The 26,497-nt window shown below is 49.1% G+C and overlaps 1 protein-coding gene across 1 annotated transcript; it reads left to right on the forward strand.

Moving 5' to 3' along the window:
- Positions 1-1,616: 1,616 nt before the first annotated feature.
- LOC137310881 (chromatin accessibility complex protein 1-like) lies at positions 1,617-24,942 on the forward strand. Its single transcript, XM_067978434.1, has 3 exons — positions 1,617-1,816; positions 18,797-18,920; positions 24,411-24,942. Exons 1-3 carry the CDS (start codon positions 1,652-1,654, stop codon positions 24,566-24,568), a joined length of 447 nt encoding a protein of 148 aa, XP_067834535.1. The 5' UTR covers positions 1,617-1,651; the 3' UTR covers positions 24,569-24,942.
- The last annotated feature ends 1,555 nt before the right edge of the window (positions 24,943-26,497 follow it).

A 26,497-nucleotide genomic window follows, 5' to 3' on the forward strand; every position in this document is an offset into this window, starting at 1 on the left:
TATTGTCAACTGTACACTGAAAAGCTTCATTCATATACCAGAACATGGTATAGATACAGTACAAAATCCTTAACATTACCACTTTTAAACCACCAATAAATGCCGGCCTCGCCAGAGACGCCCACATCCCATGAACGAATTTTTTTTAAATTTCAAATGTTGTGGATATAATAAAATGGAACAATGCTGCTGGAGCTTAAAAGGGGACAGTTATCTATTCAGCCGAGTCCAGGTTAGAGGAAGATAAACAGACCCGTTGTGCAGTAAAAGACAGATACTGATAAACATGGCTACTTGATACAGACTTTAACAAAGATCTCAAATTACGTGATATTTTAGTCCCTTAAAAAGAACAGGGAGTTTGTGCAAGAGTGAAAAAAAATACGAAGCAACAATAGTCACTAATGTCAGTGCACTGCGAAACTCTCTCGGCAAACAGCAATTGTACTGGGGAGCAATTTTACTAACTTTTTCTTAGCATAATAGCATTGACATAACGCTCGTCTTATCTTTAGTAATCTGTACATTCACACGGATCACTGAATCAATGGCAGGTGGATAGATTTGTTTGTTTGTTGCATTTTTCACTAGAATGAAGTGGAGCCAGAAGATCTGCGTTATACTGCTGGCTCTGCCTTGCTTCTAGTCAACCAAAGCAAAACCCCTATGCATATATATTTGCCATAAATAATCAACACTCCTCTCACAGCCATCTGAATGCTAGTTTTTTTTAAAAAAATGGTACTGAAGTGTCAATGGGACCATCATCTCTTTCCTATTCTCAAATATAAATACACATCGGGTCGGTCAGCAACTGAGAGAGAAAGATGGGTTAACGTTGTGGGGTGGGAGCTGAGTTGTGGGGAAACGGAGGCTGAGAGTAAAGCCTCATCTGACATGTTAACTTTTCTCTTTCAGGTGATCTGCTGCATTTTTAGGTTTAATTTCAACCATTGCAGCTTTACTCTTGATAGTCTCCAAATGAAAAAAAGAGTCAGATGGACTTTATATTTACACTACAGTGACTCTCGTCTATACTTTTCTCTCATTTGCATCGTAATGAGCCTGACTGATGATGCATTTGGAAGATTTACATTATTAATTGATGTAATGACCCTGACCCACACAAGCCCATCATTAACACTGAGTCTGAGCCACAAGTGTCTGCTGTGTTGAGTCTGGCCCTATCTGCATGTTAACCCACATCACCAGAGGGGTTCCAAAACCAAAGCAGATAATAAATCACGATAATTGAAAGAATATATGACAACGAAGCTGAAGATTTAATTTTTAATTAAAACGATACATCATTCTTCTGTCCTGAAACGCATTTTGTAGTAAACGGGCTGTATGTTAAGATATTAATTTGTGACTCTCCACCCCCCCCCCCACACCACCATTTGGAATGATCCAATAGACGGTTGATTCCAAATCGCTCCCAGTAGCAGGGGGTGGGGGTGTAAACAAAGAGTGTTTAAAAATAGTTTTGCTTATCCACGTGACGGTATAAAATCAGTCTCCTGTAAATTATAATTTCAATACGTATGTTGATTTTTAATTAGGAGGAGTTGGTGTGAGCACGGCGCTATTCTGTTCTGAGTCCCACCTCCTCCCCCCCCCCCCCTCTCCTCCAGAGTGGTCGCTCGGTAAGATGGCGGAGGTGAAGCGGCGCGAGGGCCTGCGCTTCCCCGCGAGGCCGAGCCCCCCGCCCGCCATGATCGCGCTGCCGCTCTCCCGTGTCAAGCTCATCATGAAGAGCTGTCCTGATGTGTCCAGCATCAACCAGGACGCGCTCTTCCTCACCGCCAAAGCCACGGTGAGTATCACTAGGCCCAGTATCACGGGGGCGGCCTTGGTCGGAGAGGATTGATCGCTGTGGAGAAGGGGAGGGCGGGGAGATTGGACTGGCGGTGGGGGAGGAGGAGGGATTGGTCTGGCGGTGGAGGAGGAGGGATTGGTCTGGAGGAGGAGGAGGGATTGGTCTGGAGGAGGAGGAGGAGGAGGAGGGATTGGTCTGGAGGAGGAGGAGGAGGGATTGGTCTGGAGGAGGAGGAGGGATTGGTCTGGAGGAGGAGGGATTGGTCTGGCGGTGGAGGAGGAGGAGGGATTGGTCTGGCGGTGGAGGAGGAGGAGGGATTGGTCTGGCGGAGGAGGAGGGATTGGTCTGGCGGTGGAGGAGGAGGAGGATGGATTGGTCTGGAGGAGGAGGGTCTGGCGGTGGTGTAGGAGGAGGAGGAGGAGGGATTGGTCTGGCGGTGGAGGAGGAGGGATTGGTCTGGCGGTGGAGGAGGAGGGATTGGTCTGGCGGTGGAGGAGGAGGAAGGATTGGTCTGGCGGTGGAGGAGGGATTGGTCTGGCGGTGGAGGAGGAGGAGGAAGGATTGGTCTGGCGGTGGAGGAGGAGGAGGAGGGATTGGTCTGGCGGTGGAGGAGGAGGGATTGGTCTGGCGGTGGAGGAGGAGGAGGGATTGGTCTGGAGGAGGAGGAGGAGGGATTGGTCGGGCGGTGGAGGAGGAGGAGGAGGGATTGGTCGGGCGGTGGAGGAGGAGGAGGAGGGATTGGTCTGGCGGTGGAGGAGGAGGAGGGGGGATTGGTCTGGCGGTGGAGGAGGAGGAGGGGGGATTGGCCTGGAGGAGGAGGAGGGATTGGTCTGGAGGAGGAGGAGGGATTGGTCTGGAGGAGGAGGAGGAGGGATTGGTCTGGAGGAGGAGGAGGAGGGATTGGTCTGGAGGAGGAGGAGGAGGGATTGGTCTGGAGGAGGAGGAGGAGGGATTGGTCTGGAGGAGGAGGAGGAGGGATTGGTCTGGAGGAGGAGGAGGAGGGATTGGTCTGGAGGAGGAGGAGGAGGAGGGATTGGTCTGGAGGAGGAGGAGGAGGGATTGGTCTGGAGGAGGAGGAGGAGGGATTGGTCTGGAGGAGGAGGAGGAGGGATTGGTCTGGAGGAGGAGGAGGAGGGATTGGTCTGGAGGAGGAGGAGGAGGGATTGGTCTGGAGGAGGAGAAGGAGGAGGAGGGATTGGTCTGGAGGAGGAGGAGGGATTGGTCTGGAGGAGGAGAAGGAGGAGGAGGGATTGGTCTGGAGGAGGAGAAGGAGGAGGAGGGATTGGTCTGGAGGAGGAGGAGGAGGAGGGATTGGTCTGGAGGAGGAGGAGGAGGGATTGGTCTGGAGGAGGAGGAGGAGGGATTGGTCTGGAGGAGGAGGAGGAGGGATTGGTCTGGAGGAGGAGGAGGAGGAGGGATTGGTCTGGAGGAGGAGAAGGAGGAGGAGGGATTGGTCTGGAGGAGGAGGAGGAGGGATTGGTCTGGAGGAGGAGTAGGGATTGGTCTGGCGGTGGAGGAGGAGGAGGGGGGATTGGTCTGGCGGAGGAGGAGGAGGAGGGATTGGTCTGGTGGAGGAGGAGGGATTGGTCTGGAGGAGGAGGGTCTGGCGGTGGAGGAGGAGGGACTGGTCTGGCGGTGGAGGAGGAGGAGGGACTGGTCTGGCGGTGGAGGAGGAGGAGGGACTGGTCTGGCGGTGGAGGAGGAGGAGGGACTGGTCTGGCGGTGGAGGATGTGGAGGGACTGGTCTGGCGGTGGAGGATGTGGAGGGACTGGTCTGGCGGTGGAGGAGGAGGAGGGACTGGTCTGGCGGTGGAGGAGGAGGAGGGACTGGTCTGGCGGTGGAGGAGGAGGAGGGACTGGTCTGGCGGTGGAGGAGGAGGGACTGGTCTGGCGGTGGAGGATGTGGAGGGACTGGTCTGGCGGTGGAGGATGTGGAGGGATTGGTCTGGCGGTGGAGGAGTAGGAGGGACTGGTCTGGCGGTGGAGGAGGGACTGGTCTGGCGGTGGAGGAGGAGGAGGGACTGGTCTGGCGGTGGAGGAGGAGGAGGGACTGGTCTGGCGGTGGAGGAGGAGGAGGGATTGGTCTGGCGGTGGAGGAGGAGGAGGGATTGGTCTGGCGGTGGAGGAGGAGGAGGAGGGATTGGTCTGGCGGAGGAGGAGGAGGGATTGGTCTGGCGGAGGAGGAGGAGGAGGGATTGGTCTGGCGGAGGAGGAGGAGGGGGGATTGGTCTGGCGGTGGAGGGGGAGGAGGGGGGATTGGTCTGGCGGTGGAGGAGGAGGGGGGATTGGTCTGGCGGTGGAGGAGAAGGAGGGATTGGTCTGGCGGTGGAGGAGAAGGAGGGATTGGTCTGGCGGTGGAGGAGAAGGAGGGATTGGTCTGGCGGTGGAGGAGAAGGAGGGATTGGTCTGGCGGTGGAGGAGAAGGAGGGATTGGTCTGGCGGTGGAGGAGAAGGAGGGATTGGTCTGGCGGTGGAGGAGAAGGAGGGATTGGTCTGGAGGAGGAGGAGGAGGGATTGGTCTGGCGGTGGTGTAGGAGGAGCAGGAGGAGGGATTGGTCTGGCGGTGGAGGAGGAGGGATTGGTCTGGCGGTGGAGGAGGAGGGATTGGTCTGGCGGTGGAGGAGGAGGGATTGGTCTGGCGGTGGAGGAGGAGGGATTGGTCTGGCGGTGGAGGAGGAGGGATTGGTCTGGCGGTGGAGGAGGAGGGATTGGTCTGGCGGTGGAGGAGGAGGGATTGGTCTGGCGGTGGAGGAGGAGGGATTGGTCTGGCGGTGGAGGAGGAGGGATTGGTCTGGCGGTGGAGGAGGAGCGATTGGTCTGGCGGTGGAGGAGGAGCGATTGGTCTGGCGGTGGAGGAGGAGGGATTGGTCTGGCGGTGGAGGAGGAGGGATTGGTCTGGCGGTGGAGGAGGAGGGATTGGTCTGGAGGAGGAGGGATTGGTCTGGAGGAGGAGGGATTGGTCTGGCGGTGGAGGAGGGATTGGTCTGGAGGAGGAGGAGGGATTGGTCTGGAGGAGGAGGAGGGATTGGTCTGGAGGAGGAGGAGGGATTGGTCTGGAGGAGGAGGAGGGATTGGTCTGGAGGAGGGATTGGTCTGGAGGAGGGATTGGTCTGGAGGAGGGATTGGTCTGGAGGAGGGATTGGTCTGGAGGAGGGATTGGTCTGGAGGAGGGATTGGTCTGGAGGAGGGATTGGTCTGGAGGAGGGATTGGTCTGGAGGAGGGATTGGTCTGGAGGAGGGATTGGTCTGGAGGAGGGATTGGTCTGGAGGAGGGATTGGTCTGGAGGAGGGATTGGTCTGGAGGAGGAGGAGGAGGGATTGGTCTGGAGGAGGAGGAGGAGGGATTGGTCTGGAGGAGGAGGAGGAGGGATTGGTCTGGAGGAGGAGGAGGAGCGATTGGTCTGGCGGTGGAGGAGGAGCGATTGGTCTGGCGGTGGAGGAGGAGGGATTGGTCTGGCGGTGGAGGAGGAGGGATTGGTCTGGAGGAGGAGGAGGAGGGATTGGTCTGGAGGAGGAGGAGGAGGGATTGGTCTGGAGGAGGAGGAGGAGGGATTGGTCTGGAGGAGGAGGAGGAGCGATTGGTCTGGCGGTGGAGGAGGAGCGATTGGTCTGGCGGTGGAGGAGGAGCGATTGGTCTGGCGGTGGAGGAGGAGGGATTGGTCTGGCGGTGGAGGAGGAGGGATTGGTCTGGCGGTGGAGGAGGAGGGATTGGTCTGGAGGAGGAGGGATTGGTCTGGAGGAGGAGGGATTGGTCTGGAGGAGGAGGGATTGGTCTGGCGGTGGAGGAGGGTCTGGCGGTGGAGGAGGGTCTGGCGGTGGAGGAGGAGGAGGGATTGGTCTGGAGGAGGAGGAGGAGGGATTGGTCTGGAGGAGGAGGAGGAGGGATTGGTCTGGAGGAGGAGGAGGGATTGGTCTGGAGGAGGAGGAGGGATTGGTCTGGAGGAGGAGGAGGGATTGGTCTGGAGGAGGAGGAGGGATTGGTCTGGAGGAGGAGGAGGGATTGGTCTGGAGGAGGAGGAGGGATTGGTCTGGAGGAGGAGGAGGGATTGGTCTGGAGGAGGAGGAGGGATTGGTCTGGAGGAGGAGGAGGGATTGGTCTGGAGGAGGAGGAGGGATTGGTCTGGAGGAGGAGGAGGGATTGGTCTGGAGGAGGAGGAGGGATTGGTCTGGAGGAGGAGGAGGGATTGGTCTGGAGGAGGAGGAGGGATTGGTCTGGAGGAGGAGGAGGGATTGGTCTGGAGGAGGAGGAGGGATTGGTCTGGAGGAGGGATTGGTCTGGAGGAGGGATTGGTCTGGAGGAGGAGGGATTGGTCTGGCGGTGGAGGAGGGTCTGGCGGTGGAGGAGGGTCTGGCGGTGGAGGAGGAGGAGGGATTGGTCTGGAGGAGGAGGAGGAGGGATTGGTCTGGAGGAGGAGGAGGAGGGATTGGTCTGGAGGAGGAGGAGGAGGGATTGGTCTGGAGGAGGAGGAGGGATTGGTCTGGAGGAGGAGGAGGGATTGGTCTGGAGGAGGAGGAGGGATTGGTCTGGAGGAGGAGGAGGGATTGGTCTGGAGGAGGAGGAGGAGGGATTGGTCTGGAGGAGGAGGAGGAGGGATTGGTCTGGAGGAGGAGGAGGAGGGATTGGTCTGGAGGAGGAGGAGGAGGGATTGGTCTGGAGGAGGAGGAGGGATTGGTCTGGAGGAGGAGGAGGGATTGGTCTGGAGGAGGAGGAGGGATTGGTCTGGAGGAGGAGGAGGGATTGGTCTGGAGGAGGAGGAGGGATTGGTCTGGAGGAGGAGGAGGGATTGGACTGGAGGAGGAGGAGGGATTGGTCTGGAGGAGGAGGAGGGATTGGTCTGGAGGAGGAGGAGGGATTGGTCTGGAGGAGGAGGAGGAGGGATTGGTCTGGAGGAGGAGGAGGAGGGATTGGTCTGGAGGAGGAGGAGGGATTGGTCTGGAGGAGGAGGAGGGATTGGTCTGGAGGAGGAGGAGGGATTGGTCTGGAGGAGGAGGAGGGATTGGTCTGGAGGAGGAGGAGGGATTGGTCTGGAGGAGGAGGGATTGGTCTGGAGGAGGAGGTGGAGGAGGGATTGTTTTGGAGGAGGAGGGATTGGTCTGGCGGTGGAGGAGGGTCTGGCGGTGGAGGAGGGTCTGGCGGTGGAGGAGGGTCTGGCGGTGGAGGAGGAGGAGGGATTGGTCTGGAGGAGGAGGAGGAGGGATTGGTCTGGAGGAGGAGGAGGAGGGATTGGTCTGGAGGAGGAGGAGGAGGGATTGGTCTGGAGGAGGAGGAGGAGGGATTGGTCTGGAGGAGGAGGAGGAGGGATTGGTCTGGAGGAGGAGGAGGAGGGATTGGTCTGGAGGAGGAGGAGGGATTGGTCTGGAGGAGGAGGAGGGATTGGTCTGGAGGAGGAGGAGGGATTGGTCTGGAGGAGGAGGAGGGATTGGTCTGGAGGAGGAGGAGGGATTGGTCTGGAGGAGGAGGAGGGATTGGTCTGGAGGAGGAGGAGGGATTGGTCTGGAGGAGGAGGAGGGATTGGTCTGGAGGAGGGATTGGTCTGGAGGAGGGATTGGTCTGGAGGAGGGATTGGTCTGGAGGAGGGATTGGTCTGGAGGAGGGATTGGTCTGGAGGAGGGATTGGTCTGAAGGAGGAGGAGGAGGGATTGGTCTGGAGGAGGAGGAGGAGGGATTGGTCTGGAGGAGGAGGGATTGGTCTGGAGGAGGAGGAGGAGGGATTGGTCTGGAGGAGGAGGAGGGATTGGTCTGGAGGAGGAGGAGGAGGGATTGGTCTGGAGGAGGAGGAGGAGGGATTGGTCTGGAGGAGGAGGAGGAGGGATTGGTCTGGAGGAGGAGGAGGAGGAGGGATTGGTCTGGAGGAGGAGGAGGAGGGATTGGTCTGGAGGAGGAGGAGGAGGGATTGGTCTGGAGGAGGAGGAGGGATTGGTCTGGAGGAGGAGGAGGGATTGGTCTGGAGGAGGAGGAGGGATTGGTCTGGAGGAGGAGGAGGGATTGGTCTGGAGGAGGAGGAGGAGGGATTGGTCTGGAGGAGGAGGAGGAGGGATTGGTCTGGAGGAGGAGGAGGAGGGATTGGTCTGGAGGAGGAGGAGGAGGGATTGGTCTGGAGGAGGAGGAGGAGGGATTGGTCTGGAGGAGGAGGAGGAGGGATTGGTCTGGAGGAGGAGGAGGAGGGATTGGTCTGGAGGAGGAGGAGGGATTGGTCTGGAGGAGGAGGAGGGATTGGTCTGGAGGAGGAGGAGGGATTGGTCTGGAGGAGGAGGAGGGATTGGACTGGAGGAGGAGGAGGGATTGGTCTGGAGGAGGAGGAGGGATTGGTCTGGAGGAGGAGGAGGGATTGGTCTGGAGGAGGAGGAGGGATTGGTCTGGAGGAGGAGGAGGAGGGATTGGTCTGGAGGAGGAGGAGGGATTGGTCTGGAGGAGGAGGAGGGATTGGTCTGGAGGAGGAGGAGGGATTGGTCTGGAGGAGGAGGAGGGATTGGTCTGGAGGAGGAGGAGGGATTGGTCTGGAGGAGGAGGGATTGGTCTGGAGGAGGAGGTGGAGGAGGGATTGTTTTGGAGGAGGAGGAGGAGGAGGAGGGATTGGTCTGGAGGAGGAGGAGGAGGGATTGGTCTGGAGGAGGAGGAGGAGGGATTGGTCTGGAGGAGGAGGAGGAGGGATTGGTCTGGAGGAGGAGGAGGAGGGATTGGTCTGGAGGAGGAGGAGGAGGGATTGGTCTGGAGGAGGAGGAGGAGGGATTGGTCTGGAGGAGGAGGAGGAGGGATTGGTCTGGAGGAGGAGGAGGAGGGATTGGTCTGGAGGAGGAGGAGGAGGGATTGGTCTGGAGGAGGAGGAGGAGGGATTGGTCTGGAGGAGGAGGAGGAGGGATTGGTCTGGAGGAGGAGGAGGAGGGATTGGTCTGGAGGAGGAGGAGGAGGGATTGGTCTGGAGGAGGAGGAGGAGGGATTGGTCTGGAGGAGGAGGAGGAGGGATTGGTCTGGAGGAGGAGGAGGAGGGATTGGTCTGGAGGAGGAGGAGGAGGGATTGGTCTGGAGGAGGAGGAGGAGGGATTGGTCTGGAGGAGGAGGAGGAGGGATTGGTCTGGAGGAGGAGGAGGAGGGATTGGTCTGGAGGAGGAGGAGGAGGGATTGGTCTGGAGGAGGAGGAGGAGGGATTGGTCTGGAGGAGGAGGAGGAGGGATTGGTCTGGAGGAGGAGGAGGAGGGATTGGTCTGGAGGAGGAGGAGGAGGGATTGGTCTGGAGGAGGAGGAGGAGGGATTGGTCTGGAGGAGGAGGAGGAGGGATTGGTCTGGAGGAGGAGGAGGAGGGATTGGTCTGGAGGAGGAGGAGGAGGGATTGGTCTGGAGGAGGAGGAGGAGGGATTGGTCTGGAGGAGGAGGGATTGGTCTGGAGGAGGAGGGATTGGTCTGGAGGAGGAGGGATTGGTCTGGCGGTGGAGGAGGAGGAGGGATTGGTCTGGCGGTGGAGGAGAAAGGAGGGATTGGTCTGGAGGAGGAGGGTCTGGCGGTGGTGTAGGAGGAGGGATTGGTCTGGAGGAGGAGGGTCTGGCGGTGGTGTCGGAGGAGGAGGAGGGATTGGTCTGGCGGTGGAGGAGGAGGGGGGATTGGTCTGGCGGTGGAGGAGGATAGATTTGTCTGGTGATGTAAGAGGGAGGTTTGGCCTGGTGGGTGGTGGAGGAGATGGGGGGGATTGGTCTGGCGGTGGAGGAGGAGGAGGGATTGGTCTGGAGGAGGAGGGTCTGGCGGTGGTGTAGGAGGAGGAGGAGGGATTGGTCTGGAGGAGGAGGGTCTGGCGGTGGTGTCGGAGGAGGAGGAGGAGGGATTGGTCTGGCGGTGGAGGAGGAGGGGGGATTGGTCTGGCGGTGGAGGAGGATAGATTTGTCTGGTGATGTAAGAGGGAGGTTTGGCCTGGTGGGTGGTGGAGGAGATGGGGGGGATTGGCCTGATGTAACATCGAAAATGCAGCAGGTAATTTGCGCGCAGCAAGATCCCACAACCTTTTTAATATTGGTTGAAGGATAAATATTGGCCAGGACACCGGGGAGAACTTCCCTGCTGTTCGACTAATGCCATGGTACCTTTCACTTCCACCTAAGAGCCCTTTATCTAACGTCTCATCCGAAAGATGACAGTTCCAAAGTGCAGTACTCCCTGAGCATTGCACCGAAGTGGCAGCCTAGATTATATGCTCAAGTCTCTGAGTGGAGCTTCAACAACCCCATGAGCTTCTGCCTCAGGCGTGAGTGCTACCACTTAGCCAAGGCTGACACGGATCAATATTCCAGGATATATATATTCTGTATTGAAATGAACAGGCATTTCCAGTTTCACTCAATCAAAAGCAAAATACTGTGGATCCTGGAAATCCGAAATAAAAACAGAAAATGCTGGAAATACTCAGCAAGTCGGGCACCATCTGTGGGGAAAGAAACAGAGTTAACGTTTCAGGTCGAAGACTTTTCAGACTTCCGAAAGGTCATCGACCTGAAACATTAACTCTGTTTCTTTCTCCATTGATGCTGGCCTCATAAGGCCTTGCCAGCTTTTTATAAATTGATTTTTTAAAAATCTAATCCAAATGCTTTATAAAGCGTATAATGGCTTATAGTTTGTATTCCAAACGTTGTCTGCATTTATGTAGTGTTTCTATTTTTGACATTAGGATTCCTTACATTGGGCATCCTGATTTGAGCGTATACTTCCTTTCTGTATAGTTGGAAATTAGCCCCATCATTTGCAAGTTTGCGCTACTGGTGGGGTCTCTCAGTCACACATGTTGGAGAATTGCATTGTGCTGCCCTCTCTTTTACAACCATTAAAAATATAAACACAAAATTCTAAGCTGCGTGCCTGCAATGTCCTGATATGTGCTGCAGGTGAGTGGGGCCCCCCCGCCAGCAGTAGAAACACGGAAAATCGGCCCCTGATGTCTTTTAAAATTACATCAGGCTGGTTAATGATGGGCTCTTTGCATTTTCCTGTCACGTGTATGTGCTGAAAAGAATCTGTTCAAATGAATCCAATGAGTGTCGTGCAGTAACACAAGGATATATGTTACATATGTATAAAATACGAGTAGGGACATACGTTGCATATGAGATAGGAGCAGGAGTAGGCCATTCGGCCCCTCAAGCCTGCTCTGCCATTCAATGAGATCATGGCTGATCTGATTTTTACCACAACTCCACTTTTCCACCTTTTCCCCATATCCTTTGACTCTCTTGCTGATCAAAAATTTGTCTAACTCAGCCTCCACAGCTTTTTGGGGTAAAGAATTCCAAAGATTCACGACCCTCTGGGAGATGGAGAAGGAAATACAGTGAAATAGAGTCGAATCAGGTACAGAAAGACGAATAAAGAGAGGGAACGAAAGATTGGATTAAGAGGGAGAAAAGGAGGCAGAAAGGAAAAATAAGAAAAAAAATTAAAATTAAAAATTTTAAATTTTAAAAATCTCTAATAACAATTTCCTACCTGCAGGAATGAGACACCACTGTTTCAATTGTTCCCTTTCTGGGCTGGAGAGGTTGAGTGGCATTGAAGGAACATAAATCTCATCATTAAAAGGGTACCTGCGCTGTTAAGTACCAGCCCTAACTTTCTACGTGGAGTTTAATTGGCAATTAATGTGCAAATGCAGCAATATCTTGAAACACAATAGTTCACTGTCCACAGGTGCATCAAGGGAGTGGTTGATGTTTTATTCAGCATGAACTCCATTGTAATTTTTGTCACTTACTAGAAGCAGCAACATGAGAGGGCTGCATATTTCCATCGCAGTGCTGGCTTACCACGAGTAGAAGGGATGATTGATTGCACCAATGTAGCCATTCAGGCTTCTAGCATAATCCAGTTGCCTACATGAATAGAAGGGGGCTCTTTCTATGGATGTTCACTTGATCTGTGATGGCTAGAACATGATCATGCAAGTCAATGCAGTTCCAACAATACATTTATTTTGCCCCTATCATCTGTCCTCCCCTTATTTGAAGGCAAAGATAGAGTGGGATGATGGTTCCTGTGAGTTCAAGACTACTTCCTTCAGTGCTGGCAACAACACTCTTCCACCAGCTACAGACAGGAGCAGAGTGCAGATACAATGAAGCTCATGCAAACACCAGCATCATTATTGAGCATACCATTGGCATCTTCAAGCAATAACTATAATAATTTATATAGCCCTTTTAAAAGTGGAAAAACATCCTATAGCACTTCACAGAGGTGTACTCAAAAAAAAAAAGACGCCAAAGAAGGAGATATTAAGAGGGGTGACTAAAAGGCTGGTGAAAGACATGGGTATTAAGGAGGGTCTTAAAGAAGGAAAGAGGTGGAGAGGCAGAGTGGTTTAAGGATGGAATTCCAGAACAACACTTCAGATGTCTGGGCAGGACAGGTGGTGCCTTACAGTAGGCCCCACCCCCAAGTTTACAAGATCATTTTTATGAGCTTTATGCTCCATTACTTTGCTCTGCATAGAAGTCTAACTGCGGACATAGAATAGCAGAATACAGAAGGCATGCTACCGCAGGAGTGAGACAGTGAAAATGAAGAAGTAGCTTCTGAAACACTAGTGCAGTCTGGAAGACTGGTATGCCAGGCACTAATACAAGATACTTTTAGCTAGGTGCCTGAGCTGCCCGTCAAGGTATCACCTTGTACACATGCAGCAAAGAAACTGTCCCACAACACCTTCAGCAACATTATTCTGCAAATTCACAAAGATAGAATGTGCAAATCAAATTCATAACATTTATTGAGTAAATCGAGTGATGTGTGAATGAGTTTTGCCACAATGCTAACCCTTAGTACTTGTAATTTTATTCAGGTGCACGATACCTAACCTCCCACTCATAAGTGGAAGGGGTAAGGGTGTTAACTCGTTGCAGGCATTCGCAGACAAGTTGCTAGGCTCCTGGTGGTCTTGGAACTCCCTGGGCTGTACATTGGAAAGACACTGCACATGTGACCCATGTCCAAGGCTGTGGTGCTCTTCTCTTCAGATAATGCCATGGGATCTCAACAGATGGAGCCTTGGTTTACCATCTCATCCAAAAGAAACCTCCTCAGTCCTGCATTGAAGTGTCAAGTGTCAACTAGATTATGTGCTCAAATTCATAGTGAGACTTGAACACACATCATAGTGCTGCCAACTGAGCCAAGAAGATACTTAAGGTAAAAGTTGAGTGTCTATTTGGGAAAGCCTTATGCATCCAGTGGGAAGGCACAGAGCATTCCTGGAGAAAGGCTGGAACACCTGCCAGGGTGGACTTGTAGTCTGGAAGAGACTTACTGAAAGTCACTTGCAGTCATCTTGCAGGGAAGCTATCGTTTTGGCCATAAAGCAGAAAAGATAAGTTGCTGCTGTTTATTTCACTTGCTGGATGGGATTTATTTTCCTAGTATTTGTAGAGTTAGATGGCTCAGTATTCTATAATAGTATTATTAATATTACCCTCACTTCTAGCAACAATTTAGTTATTAAAAAGGTGGTAGTGGGTGTTGTTAGGAGCCTGGTTTGGCTTTGGTCTCAGATAGAACCACTGAACCTCGGTGGGGTTACACAACCTTGATCCTAATAAATAATTGGTGACATATTTACAGTGGGAAATCCATTCGCTGAGGGCTTTGCTGTCTTAATCAAATACGAACATATGAAAATGACAGGCAGGAAAAGATTAGCTGGTCCATCAAGCCTGCCCCACACTCATGATGCCTGGAGCATCATGACCAGACACTTCCTACCCTCCTCTCCCCTCTCCCCCAGCCATGTAAATAGGCACATAATTTATTTTCTCCCTCTTTATTATTCTTATAGTCATCCTTTGCTGGTTTTTAAAGTTTTCCTAATCTTTGGACTTACCAGTAATCTTTGTCATGTTGTATGCTTTTTCTTTTAACCTGTTACCATCCTTTATTTCCTTAGTGAGCCATGGTTGGTTCACCCTTTTTGTGGAGTCTTTCCTCCTCACAGGGATATATTTTTGTTTGAGTCATAAAATATCTTTTTAAATGTTTGCCACTGCTTACCCACCATCATACCATCTAATCTGTTTATCCAGTCCACTTTAGCTAATTCCGCCCTAATTCCTTTATAATTGCCCTTATTTAAGTTTAATACAGTAGTTTCAGACCCAAGATCCTCTCTCTCAAACTGGATGTGAAATTCTATCCTGTTATGATCACTGCTTCCCAAGGGATCCTTTACTTTGAGATCATTCATTAATCCTGTTTTGTTACCCATTACCAGATCCAAAATGTGGAGATGCCGGTGATGGACTGGGGTTGACAATTGTAAACAATTTTACAACACCAAGTTATAGTCCAACAAATTTATTTTAAATTCCACAAGCTTTCGGAGGCTTCCTTCTTCCTCAGGTGGTGTGGAAATGAAATTTTCGAATCCTTCGCATTTGAAAATCACAGAACAATGCCTGGTGATTACTGCCCGTTGCCAAGGCAATCACAGTGAGCAGACAGAAAGGTGTCACCTAAAAGGCCACCGAATATACAAACCCCCAAAAAAAAAGAGAGAGAGAGAGAGAGAGAGAAGGAAGACAGTCAATGACCCGTTATATTAAAAACAGATAACATTTGTTCGCTGGTGGGGTTACGTGTAGTGTGACATGAACCCAAGATCCCGGTTGAGGCCGTCCTCATGGATGCGGAACTTGGCTATCAATTTCTGCTCGACGATTTTGCGTTGTCGTGTGTCTCGAAGGCCGCCTTGGAGTATGCTTACCCGAAGGTCGGTGGCTGAATGTCCATGACTGCTGAAGTGTTCCCCGACAGGGAGAGAACCCTCCTGTTTGGCGATTGTTGCACGGTGTACGTTCATCCGTTGTCGCAGCGTCTGCATGGTCTCGCCAATGTACCATGCTCTGGGGCATCCTTTCCTGCAACGTATGAGGTAGACAACGTTGGCCGAGTCACAGGAGTATGAACCGTGCACCTGGTGGGTGGTGTCCTCTCGTGTGATGGTGGTATCTGTGTCGATGATCTGGCATGTCTTGCAGAGGTTACCGTGGCAGGGTTGTGTGGTGTCGTGGACGCTGTTCTCCTGAAAGCTGGGTAATTTGCTGCGAACGATGGTTTGTTTGAGGTTGGGTGGCTGTTTAAAGGCGAGTAGTGGAGGTGTGGGGATGGCCATAGCGAGGTGTTCGTCATCATTGATGACATGTTGAAGGCTGCGGAGAACATGGCGTAGTTTCTCCACTCCGGGGAAGTACTGGACGACGAAGGGTACTCTGTTGGTTGCGTCCCATGTTAGTCTTCTGAGGAGGTCTACGCGATTTTTCGCTGTGGCCCGTCGGAACTGTCGATCGATGAGTCGAGCGTCATATCCCGTTCTTACTAGGGCGTCTTTCAGCGTCTGTAGGTGTCCATCGCGTTCCTCCTCGTCTGAGCAGACCCTGTGTATTCGCAGGGCCTGTCCATAGGGGATGGCCTCTTTGACGTGGTTAGGGTGGAAGCTGGAAAAGTGGAGCATCGTGAGGTTGTCCGTGGGCTTGCGGTAGAGTGAGGTGCTGAGGTGCCCGTCTTTGATGGAGATTCGTGTGTCCAAGAAAGAAACTGATTCTGAGGAGTAGTCCATGGTGAGCTTGATGGTGGGATGGAACTTGTTGATGTTATCGTGTAGTCTCTTTAGTGATTCCTCACCGTGGGTCCATAGAAAGAAAATGTGGTCGATGTATCTGGTGTATAGTGTTGGTTGGAGGTCCTGTGCAGTGAAGAAGTCCTGCTCGAACTTGTGCGTGAAAATGTTGGCGTATTGGGGTGCGAATTTGTTCCCCATGGCTGTTCCGTGTGTTTGGGTAAAGAACTGGTTATTGAAGGTGAAGACATTGTGATCCAGGATGAAGCGGATGAGTTGTAGGATGGCGTCTGGAGATTGGCTGTTGTTGGTGTTGAGTATTGATGCTGTCGCAGCGATGCCGTCATTGTGGGGGATACTGGTGTAGAGTGCCAAGACGTCCATCGTGGTGAGAAGTGTTCCTGGTTCAACAGGTCCGTGGGTACTGAGTTTTTGTAGAAAGTCTGTAGTGTCGCGACAGAAGCTGGGGGTTCCCTGCACGATGGGTTTCAGGATGCCCTCGATGTATCCAGAGAGGTTCTCACACAGGGTTCCGTTGCCTGATACGATAGGACGTCCGAGTGTGTTGGCTTTGTGTATCTTTGGGAGGCAGTAGAAGTCTCCCACGCGGGGAGTACGTGGGATGAGAGTGCGTAGGATGTTTTGAAGGTCTGGATCGAAGGTCTTGATCAGTTTGTTGAGCTGATGGGTGTGTTCTTTGGTCGGGTCTGTGGGTAACCGTCTGTAGTGTTCCTGGTTGTCCAGTTGTCGGTATGCTTCTTTGCAATAGTCTGTTCTGTATGACGATGGCTCCTCCTTTGTCCGCTGGTTTGATGACGATGTTGCGGTTGGTCTTGAGAGCTTTGATGGCGTTGCGTTGTGCTCGGGTGACATTCTGGACTGTCTTCCGAGTGCGGCTGATTAATCTGGCATAGACGCATTTCCTGACAGCTTGAGCATACATGTCAAGCTGAGGGCAGCGACCCTCTGGAGGAGTCCAGTGAGACTCTTTCCTCTTCGGATGCTGTACCGCGGATCCCTCTGTCTGCTGTTCCGGATCATTGATTGTCTCATTGGGTTCGCTGCTGAAATCTTGGGGTTTGTGGTAGATTTCCCGGAGCCTCATTCTCCTGATGAATTCCTCTGTGTCTGCCGCGAGACTAGTGGGGTCCATTTTGGTAGTGGGGCAGAAATTGAGCCCTCGGCTGAGAACTTCGATTTCGTCTGGTTGAAGGGTGTGGTCGGACAAATTGACGATAGACTTCCCTGTGGTTGGAACTGTGGTACCAGGGGAAGATCCAAAATGGCCTGTTCCCTGGTTGGTTCCCCGACATATTGGTCTAAGAAACAGTCCCTAATACACTCTGTGAACTCCTCCTCAGGGCTATTTTTGCCAATTTGATTTGTCCAATCTGTGTGAAAGTTAAAATCGCCCATGATTATTGCATTACCTTTTTTACAAGCCCCCTTTATTTCCTGATTAATATTTTGCCCTACAGTGTAGCTACTGTTAGGGGGCCTATATAGTACTCCCACCAGTGATTTCTTTCCCTTGCTATTTCTCACCTCCACTCAAATTGATTCGACATCTTGATCTTCTGAGCCAAGATCATTTCTCACTATTATACCAATTTCATCCTTTATTAACAGAGCTACCCCACCACCTTTACCTTTTTTCCTATCCTTCCGAAATGTTAAATAACCTTGAATATTTAGCTCCCAACCTTGGTCATCTTGCAGCCACGTCTCTGTAATGGCCACGAGATCATACCCATTTGTTACTATTTGTGCCGTCAATTCATCTATCTTAGTACGAATGCTGCGCACATTCAGATAAAGAACCTTTAATGTTGTCTTTTTACCATTCTTTCCTACCCCCGGCCCTATTTGCGAGTGCACTCTTATGTTTGTACGCTCCGTTCCTTCCTGACACACTCTGTTTATCATTACCCCTATCACTTTCCTGTACTACTTCCTTGTCTTTTCTCTTTATCAATCTAAACTTCGTCCCACCTGAGCCCCTCCCCCCCCCCCCCCCCCATTTAGTTTAAAGCCTTCTCTACCGCCCTAGTTATTCGGTTTGCCGGAACACTAGCCCCAGCACGGTTCAGGTGAAGCCCGTCCCAACGGAACAGCTCCCTGTTTCCCCAGTACTGGTGCCAGTGCCCCATGAATCGAAACCCACTTCTCCCACACCAATCTTTGAGCCACGCATTCATCTCTCTGATCTGATTTACCCTGTGCCAATTTGCACGTGGCTCAGGTAATAATCTGGAGATTATCACCTTTGTAGTTCTGCTTTTTAATTTAGTCCCTAGTGCTCAAACTCCCTCAGCAGAACCTCTTTCTTAGTCCTACCTATGTCGTTGGTACCTACGTGGACCACGACAACTGGATCCTCCCCCTCCCACTCCAAGTTTCTCTCCAGCCCTGAGGAGATGTCCTTAACCCTGGCACCGGGAAGGCAACACAGCCTTCGGGACTCTCGCTCTTGGCTGCAGAGAACAGTATCTATCCCTCTAACTATACAATTGCCTACTACAACCACGTTCCTTTTTACTCCCCCCACATGAATGGCCCCCTGAACGACGGTGCCATGGCCAGTTTGCTCATCCTCCCTGCAGATCCTGCACTTGTCCACAAGGGCTGCAAGAACCTCGTATCTATTGGACAAGTGCTGCGGCTGAGACTCCTGCAATGCCACCTCCTGGATCCCCGTACCTACCTCACTCGCAGTCACACCCTCCTGAACCTGACCACATGCCAATTCTACAGTATTTAGTCTAAGGGGCGTGACTGCCCCCTGGATCAAAGTGTCCAGGTAACTTTCTCCCTCCCTGATGCCTCGCAATTTCTGCAGCTCGGACTCCAACTCCTCAACTCGGAGCCGACGTTCCTCGAGCTGCAGACACTTACCATAGATGTAGTCGCCCTGGACAAAACTGTCCAATAGCTCCCACAAAGTGCAGCTGCAACACATCTCCTGCCCTGTCATAACTATTTTATTTATTTAATTGATTACTACAATGCCAATCAAATTATTTTTAGGTTGAACGAAGTACTGGCCTTGTTTAATGTTTTAAATTAAGTTTAGTTGTTTTTTAAATTTAGTTTTATGCTATGATTTACTTAGCACACAGTCCTAAGAAAGAAGAAAACAGAAGAGACACTCACCACCAACCACCTACCTCCCTTAGCTGTGACGTCACACTGCAGTTTTGTTTTGTTGTTGCTGTGACCCACTCTCGGTACGCTCCACTCTGCTGTCTAAACAAATGCACCTCACCCCTTACTGCACCGAATCCCTTCACTCTCCAAATTCCCAATTATAGACTCTGTCGAAACCAGACTCCGTCGATAGCTGCTACTCCGTGCTCACCCCCTCATATGAACCTCTTTTGTGATTGCATTTCAGGAATTGTTTGTGCAGCATCTTGCTACATACGCATACAAAAGCAGCAATTCGGGAAAAAAAGAACTCACCTACAATGACCTGGCTGACTGTGTGGAGAACTCTGAAACATTCCAGTTTCTGGCTGGTGTGTATATCTCAATAACTATTATAACATGTGAAAATAGAAGTATCCCTTTTTACTGAGAAACTTAGATGAAGGGCTGTGGCTCAGTGCATAACATTACCAGCGTTCTGCACAAAAGGCTTAAAGTGATAGGGATTTACATTAAAATTTGGGAGTGGATAAGAATTGGCTGAAGGATAGGAAGCAACAGGTACTTATTAGAGAGGCATTTCTTTGGGTGGGGGAGTGCATGGGTGAGGTGTCCCAGGGATTGTTGTTGGGACCCCTACTGTTTCTATTTAACATTAGTGACCTGGATTCAGAAACTCAATTTAAAAGCAAATGACACCGATGTGAGGAGGCAGCCAGGGAACTACAGAATGAGTTAAACTAAATATATCACTGGGTGACACGAAGGCAGGTGAAATGCGGCTTTGCAAGCGCTGTCCACATCCTGAGAACAAATCAAAAATAAACTATAAATTCTCAAAAGCTCCTCAGTTGATGCAGTACAGGGAACCAAGAAATTGCTCCATTCCCTGCTTGAGGCAGTAGAAATTAACAGTTTAAACCAAGAATGTCCAAGCCTGTTGCTTTCAAGGGACACTAAAGTGCGTTCAGTAGAGCTTCAAGGGCCACATATGAAGTATGAATCAATGTGCCCATCAGTTTGAAGCTGTGGATATTAACTGATGTAGAATTTGTCTACCAATGAAACAACAGCGCTAAGGACAGCCCTACAGGCCCATGATATTCAAAAAGGAGACAGTAAGAAATTGAAGCACAGCTAGAACTGAGTTGCCTGAGCTTCCTAGGGTGGGGGTGGGTTTCCATGGCTTGAGGACTGCAAATGGCTCGCTGGCTGTAGTTTAGACATTCCTGGTTTAGGCCAATTCACGCTATTGGCTTTATGACCAGACTATTTTAGAAACAAGCAGTGTCTGGACACAGAGCAATGCATGAGGGATTTCTGTTTCTGAAGTCAATGTACCATTACTGCCCATTGACCTTGCAGTCCCATAGAGCCCTCACGCGTCCATTAAATATTTGAATCTACCTTTACCAAGCTTGTAAAATTCTTCTTGCTGATTATCCAGAGGTGGGGCAGATGCTCAAAGTGGCAGATAATGTTAATATGGTTATCCCTATCTCCTCTAAAATTTTTCACACTTCCTTTTCTTTGCTAGCCACTCTTTTCGTAACAGTTCATAGTGTTTCCCAATCATATGCAGTAGTCTGTATTTTAATTCCTTTTTGAGATTTGAACCCACTAATTTATTTCAGGTAAATTTTAGACCAGTTCAAACTTAGTCTGCTTATTAAGTAATGTAACTTTTCTTTAAATCAAAGACTTTACAGATTTTGGATGTAGTATATAACAGCATGAAAAAATACTGGCATGTAAAGTTAAGGAAAACCCCAAAATGTTTTATAAATACATAAAGAGCAAAAAGATAACTAAGGAAAGGCTAGGGCCTATTAGAGACCAAAAAGGTAACCTATGTGCGGAGGCAGAAGATGTGGGTATTGTTCTTAATGAATGCTTTGCGTCTGTCTTCACAAAAGAGAGGGACGATGCCGAGGTTGTAGTTAAGGAGGAGTGTGAAATATTGGATGGGATAAACATAGTGAGAGAGAAATTATTAAGGGGTTTAGCATCTTTGAAAGTAGATAAATCACCAGGCCTGGATGAAATGTATTCCAGGCTGCTAAGAAAAGCAAGGGAGGAAATATCGGAGGCTCTGACCATTATTTTCCAATCCTCCCTGGCTACAGGCGTGGTACTGGAAGATTGGAGGACTGCTAACGTTGTACTGTTGTTTAAAAAGGGAGAAAGAGATAGAATGAGTAATTATAGGCCAGTCAGTCTAGCCTTGGTGGTGGGCAAATTATTGGAATCGCTTCTGAAGGACATCATAAATCAGCATTTAGAAAGGCACGGGTTAATCAAGGACAGTCACCATGGATTTGTTAAGGGACGGTCATGTCCAACTAACTCGATTGAATTTTTTGAGCAGGTATCAAGGAGGGTCGATGAGGGTAACGCGTTTGATGTAGTGTACATGGATTTTAGAAGGCCTTTGACAAGGTCCCACATGGCAGACTGGTCAAAAAAGTAAAAGCCCATGGGATCCAAGGGAAAGTGGCTAGTTATATCCAAAATTGGCTGAGTGGCCGGAAGCAAAGGGTAATGGTTGACTGGTGTTTTTGCGACTGGATGGCTGTTTCCAGTGGGGTCCTGTAAGGCTCAATACTAGGTCCCTTGTTTTTTGTGGTATATATTAATGATTTGGACTCGAATGTTGGGGGCTTGATCAAAAATTGGTCGTGTGGTTGATAGTGAGGGGGAAAGCTGTAGACTGCAGGAAGATATCAATGGACTGGTCAGGTGGGCAGAAAAGTGGCAAATGGAATTCAATCCAGAGAAGTCTGAGGTAATGCATTTGGGGAGGGCAAACAACGCAAGGGAGCACACAATAAATGGGAGGATACTAAGAGGTGTAAAGGAACAAAGGGACCTTGGAGTGCATGTCCACAGATCCCTGAAGGTAGCAGGACAGATAGATAAGGTGGTTAAAAAGGCATACAGGATAATTTCCTTTATTAGCCGAGGCATAGAATATAAGAGCAGAGAGGTTATGCTAGAACTGTATAAAACATTGGTTAGGCCACAGCTTGAGTACTGCGTACAGTTCTGGTCATTACATTACAGGAAAGATGTGATTGCACTAGAGAGGGTACAGAGATTTACGAGGATCTTGCCAGGGCTGGAGAATTTTAACTATGAGAAAAGTTTGGATAGGCTGGGGTTGTTTTCTTTGGAACAAAGGAAGCTGAGGGGATATTTATTTGAGGTATATAAAATTATGACAGGACTAGATTGGGTGGATAGGGAGGACCTATTTCCCTTAGCAGAGGGGTCAGTGACCAGGAGGCACAGATTTAAAGTAATTGGTAGAAGGATTAGACGGGAGCTGAGGAGAAATTTTTTCACCCAGAGGGTGGTGGGGGTCTGGAACACACTGCCTGAAAGGGTGATAGAGGCAGAAACCCTAAACTCATTTAAAAGGTACTTGGATGTACACTTGAAGCGCCGTAACCTACAGGGCTACGGACCAAGTGCTGGAAAGTGGAATTAAGCTAGATAGCACTTTTTCAGCCGGCACGGACTCGATGGGCCGAATGGCCTCCTTCTGTGCTGTAACTTTGTATGATTCTATGATAACAGACAGTGAAGCAGTTGAGATGAATTTTGAGTGAAAATGAAAAAAAGTTCCTCATCGCATCTCAAGTGTCCTAAGTGCTTCACATACAACGAAGCCACTTTGCACACAAGATTCTACAATCAGTAGTGAGTTGAATGACCAGAAAATCTGTTGTTAGAATCATAGAATGGTTACAGTTCAGAAGGAGGCCATTCGGCCCATCCTAGTAAATCTTTTCTGCACCCTGTCTAAGGCCTTCATATCCTTCCTGAAGGGCGGTGCCCAGAACTGGACACAATACTCCAACTGTGGCCAAACCAGTGTTTTATAAAGGTTCAACATAACATCCTCGTTTTTGTACTCTGTGCCTCTATTTATAAAGCCCAGGATCCCATATGCTTTCTTAACTGCTTTCTCAACCTGTCCTGCCAACTTCAACGACCTGTGTACATATACCCTCAGGTCTCTCTCTTCCTGCATCCCCTTTAGAGTTGTACCCTTTAGTTTATACTGCCTCTCCTCGTTCTTCCTACCAAAATATGTCACCTTACACTTCTCAGCGTTAAATTTCATCTGCCATGTGTCCGCCCATTCCACCAGCCTATGTCCTCTTGAAGTCTATCACTATCCCCCCTCACTGTTTACTACACTTTCAAGTTTTGTGTCATTTGCATATTTTGAAATTGTGCCCTATAGACCCAAGTCCAAATCGTTAATATATATCAAGAAAAGCAGTGGTCCTATTACCAACCTCCGAGGAATATCACTGCACAGCTTCCTCCAGTCTGAAAAACAGCCGTTCACCACTGCCCCTTTTATTCCGTGGGCTTCAATTTTATTGCCAAGCCAATTATGTGGCACTTTTATCAAACGCCTTTTGGAAGTCCAAATACATATCAACAACATTGCTCTCATCAACCCTCTCTGTTACTTCATCAAAAAACTCAATCAAGTTAGTCAAACACGATTTGTCTTTAACAAATCTGTGCTGGCTTTCCCTTATTAATCCACAGTTGTCCAAGTGACTATTAAGTTTGTCCCAGATTATTGTTTCTAAAAGCTTCCCCACCACCGAGGTTAAACTGACTGGCCTGTAGATGTTGGGCTTATCTTCACTTCCTTTTTTGAACAAGGGTGTAACATTTGCAGTGGTTATTGATAGAGGAATGTTGGCCAAGGCACTAGAAGAACTCCCTGCTGTTTGGATAGTGCCATTAGCATCTTTAATGTCCCTCTAAACCTCAAATAAGGTAAACAAAGCTTTGCTTTAATGTCTCGCCTGAAGAATGGCTCCTCGGCTACCAACCGTCCAATTTATGCCACAAGTGGGTGGCTGGCACCAGAATGTCCATGTGACCAGCTTAATTGACCCATTTATATGCAGACATAGAGATGGTTGCCAGGTCTTCATCACTTCGGACAAAGAAAGAATTGTGGTGTAAGGCTATACTATTTTTTTAAATTGTTCTCAGGATGTGGGCGATGCTGGCAAGGCTACATTTATTGCCCATCCTTAATAGCCATAGTGAATGTTTTTACAACTGAGTGGCTTGCCACTTTGATGAGTATTAAGAGTCAGCCACATAACGTGGCGCTGGAGACACGTGTAGGCCAGACTGGGTAGGGGTAGCAGGTTCCCTTCCCTGAAGAACACTAGTGAACCAGTTGGATTTTATTTCACAGTCCAGCAAACTTCATGGCCACATTTTTTTTTCAGATATAGTGAGATTTGAATCCATGTGCTAATCCACAGCCATTATTAAATTACCATATGCTTGACTTAGCACATTAAAAGATTTCACCTTGTACGCATTATTGAAGTTTGTGCTTTTCAAGAGATGTAAATGAGTAGTTTGAGACTAAATGAATTTTCCTTTTCCAAGCCATTTCTTGTAATTTTTGAATGTGGTGCATATTTCTAGTTTGCTGCTAAATTGATTTTCTCAAGTATGGGACTGTTGCAGCACAGCATACATGCTGCAAATAGTGAACAGAACTATGTGCATAACTAGTCATCATGTAATTCTGCACGGTGCTTTTCAGAGAATGGGGATGAAATTCTCCTTGGGCGGTTGCACAAAACAGACAATAGTGAATCAGCAGCCTGTCTTGCACTCCACCTGATTTTGTTCTCCATTGAAGTGAATGGTAAAGAATATCCGGTGGAGTGTGAAACGGGTTGCTGATTGCCTGTCGTCCAAGACTAATTCCGCCCCCCAATATAACAAAGTATCACTATTACTTCAGAAATAGACTGAGTAATTTAAAGTACATCTGTTTTAACAATGCAATAATATCGTTACAGATATTTTGCCAAAGAAGATCTTGGCAAGTGAATACCTGAAGATGCTCGAGGAGGAGAAAGAAGGAGGAGGTGGTGATGAAGGTGGTGATGACGATGAAAATGATGAGGATGACGATGAGGAGGAGGAAGATGAGGATGAAGAAGAAAACGAGTCCTAAAGAAAGTTAGTGCCTTTTTCACCGTACCAGCGTCTTGCTGAAGATTGTATGAAGGCTGCAGTACACAGGAAGAGGAAAACTCAATACCTAAGACTATTGTGTATTTGGGAAGGGTCAGCTCAAATCTACAAATGCACAACTTCTAAATTCCATAATATGAGCCACTGAAGAACTGAACAATAATCAGATGGGAAGTCATGGGTTAGTGTTTAACAGTTCCTTCAGTTCAATGATAGGAAACTGCCATTTTTTTGATGGATCACCTTTTTCCTTCCCGTTTGTGTTATTGGTAAATAACATGACAGACTTGATATGATAGTGTATATATGTGAAATATACTTTTGTATGTTTGGAAAAATAAAGAGACAAATACATTGCTGGACTGCTGGAGTTCATTTAATTACCATCAAAATGGATACTAGAAAGTGCATTACTATCTTCATTAGAAGAAATACGCTCAATTTTATAGTTCTGAATGTTCAGTAGGGTAAATTCAGTGTATGTATTCCCAGTGGAGAGGTGCATTTGGAGAGTGAGATCACTGAATTATTCAATATGTCCCATTTTGGAAATATTTCCTCATTTGAAAGCAAACTCCAGGGAACTTTTTTTTTTAAGTTGTACTAAGCCTTCCCCTAGTCTCTCAAATTTAACTACAGGCAACTATACTGTACATTTTGATTTTCTAACAGTGAAAATCATGTAATATTGCTGTAGCCAAAACTCGAGAGTTCAACTTTTTTTCTTTGGATGTGAGACCCAATCAAAGAAGGTTGCACCAATTTGTTTTCATGTTGGCTACACTACAAGTGCAACTGGTAAAAGGCAGATTTTCCAAACTTAAGCTTTAAATGGTTTTTAGCTGGGCTGTTTCTGATGCCTTGTTGGCTGTTTGTTAACATTCAAATTTTACCATTTGGATGCCAGCACTGCACTGCTCCGTGCTCTGCTTTCATGATTTGGAAGTGGTGTGAAGCCGGCAGTATAAGTTGTTCTGAAGAATGGTCTTTGACCTGAAACATTAACTCTGTTTCTTTCTGTACAGATGCTACCTCACTTGCTGAGCATTTCCAGCATCTGCAGTATTTTTGCTTTTGTAAAGAATCTTACAACACCAGGTTATAGTCCAACAGTTTTATTTGAAAATCACAAGCTTTCGGAGATTATCTCCTTCGTCAGGTGAGTGAGTGGGATTCCTTGAACGTTTCGCATTTATAGTCAGAGAACAGTACCTGGTGATTGCAGATAATCTTTCCAACTGCCCGTTGTCAAGACAATCAAAGTGTTCAGACAGAGAGATGTTACCTACAGGACCACCGAATATACAAAAGACAGAGGGAAGAGAGGGAGAAACATCCGAAAGGAAGAGAAAGACAGAGAATGACCCGTTGTATTAAAAACAGATAACTTTCTGGTGGGGTTACGTGTAGCGTGACATAAACCCAAGATCCCGGTTGAGGCCGTCCTCATGGGTGTGGAACTTGGCTATCAATTTCTGCTCGACGATTTTGCGTTGTCGTGTGTCTCGAAGGCCGCCTTGGCGAACGCTTACCCGAAGATCGGTGGCTGAATGTCCTTGACTGCTGAAGTGTTCCCCGACTGGGAGAGAACCCTCCTGTCTGGCGAGTCTCCTCCTGTCAGTATAAGTGGCTTGTACAGATCTCAAATGGTATCTGCAGCATAGCTACCGTGTTAAATGAGATCTAAAGTTTCCTTTTTTAAAAATTCACAAATTACTGTTCTGTTTATCAATTTTTTTGGTGGGTGATGTTGAGAGTGCAGCCAATAGTTACTTCATCACAAAGACTTAGGAGGAATTGTACCAATAGATAGCTGATTTACCTGTAGCCTAATAAACCCTGCAGAAACCTTGCTTCAGCAGATGATTAGCTCTGCATTTCAATTTCTATGTTGTGTTTGAGCTTTGTC

The sequence above is a fragment of the Heptranchias perlo genome, chromosome 3 (genome assembly GCF_035084215.1).
Source record: "Heptranchias perlo isolate sHepPer1 chromosome 3, sHepPer1.hap1, whole genome shotgun sequence".
Classification (NCBI taxonomy): Eukaryota; Metazoa; Chordata; class Chondrichthyes; order Hexanchiformes; family Hexanchidae; genus Heptranchias; species Heptranchias perlo.

Coding starts and splice junctions, on each gene's coding strand:
- LOC137310881 (XM_067978434.1), top strand. CDS start 1,652: ATGGCGGAGGTGAAGCGGCGCGAGGGCCTGCGCTTCCCCGCGAGGCCG. Junction 1,817..18,796: donor TCCTCACCGCCAAAGCCACG/GTGAGTATCACT, acceptor ATTGCATTTCAG/GAATTGTTTGTGCAGCATCT. Junction 18,921..24,410: donor AACATTCCAGTTTCTGGCTG/GTGTGTATATCT, acceptor ATATCGTTACAG/ATATTTTGCCAAAGAAGATC.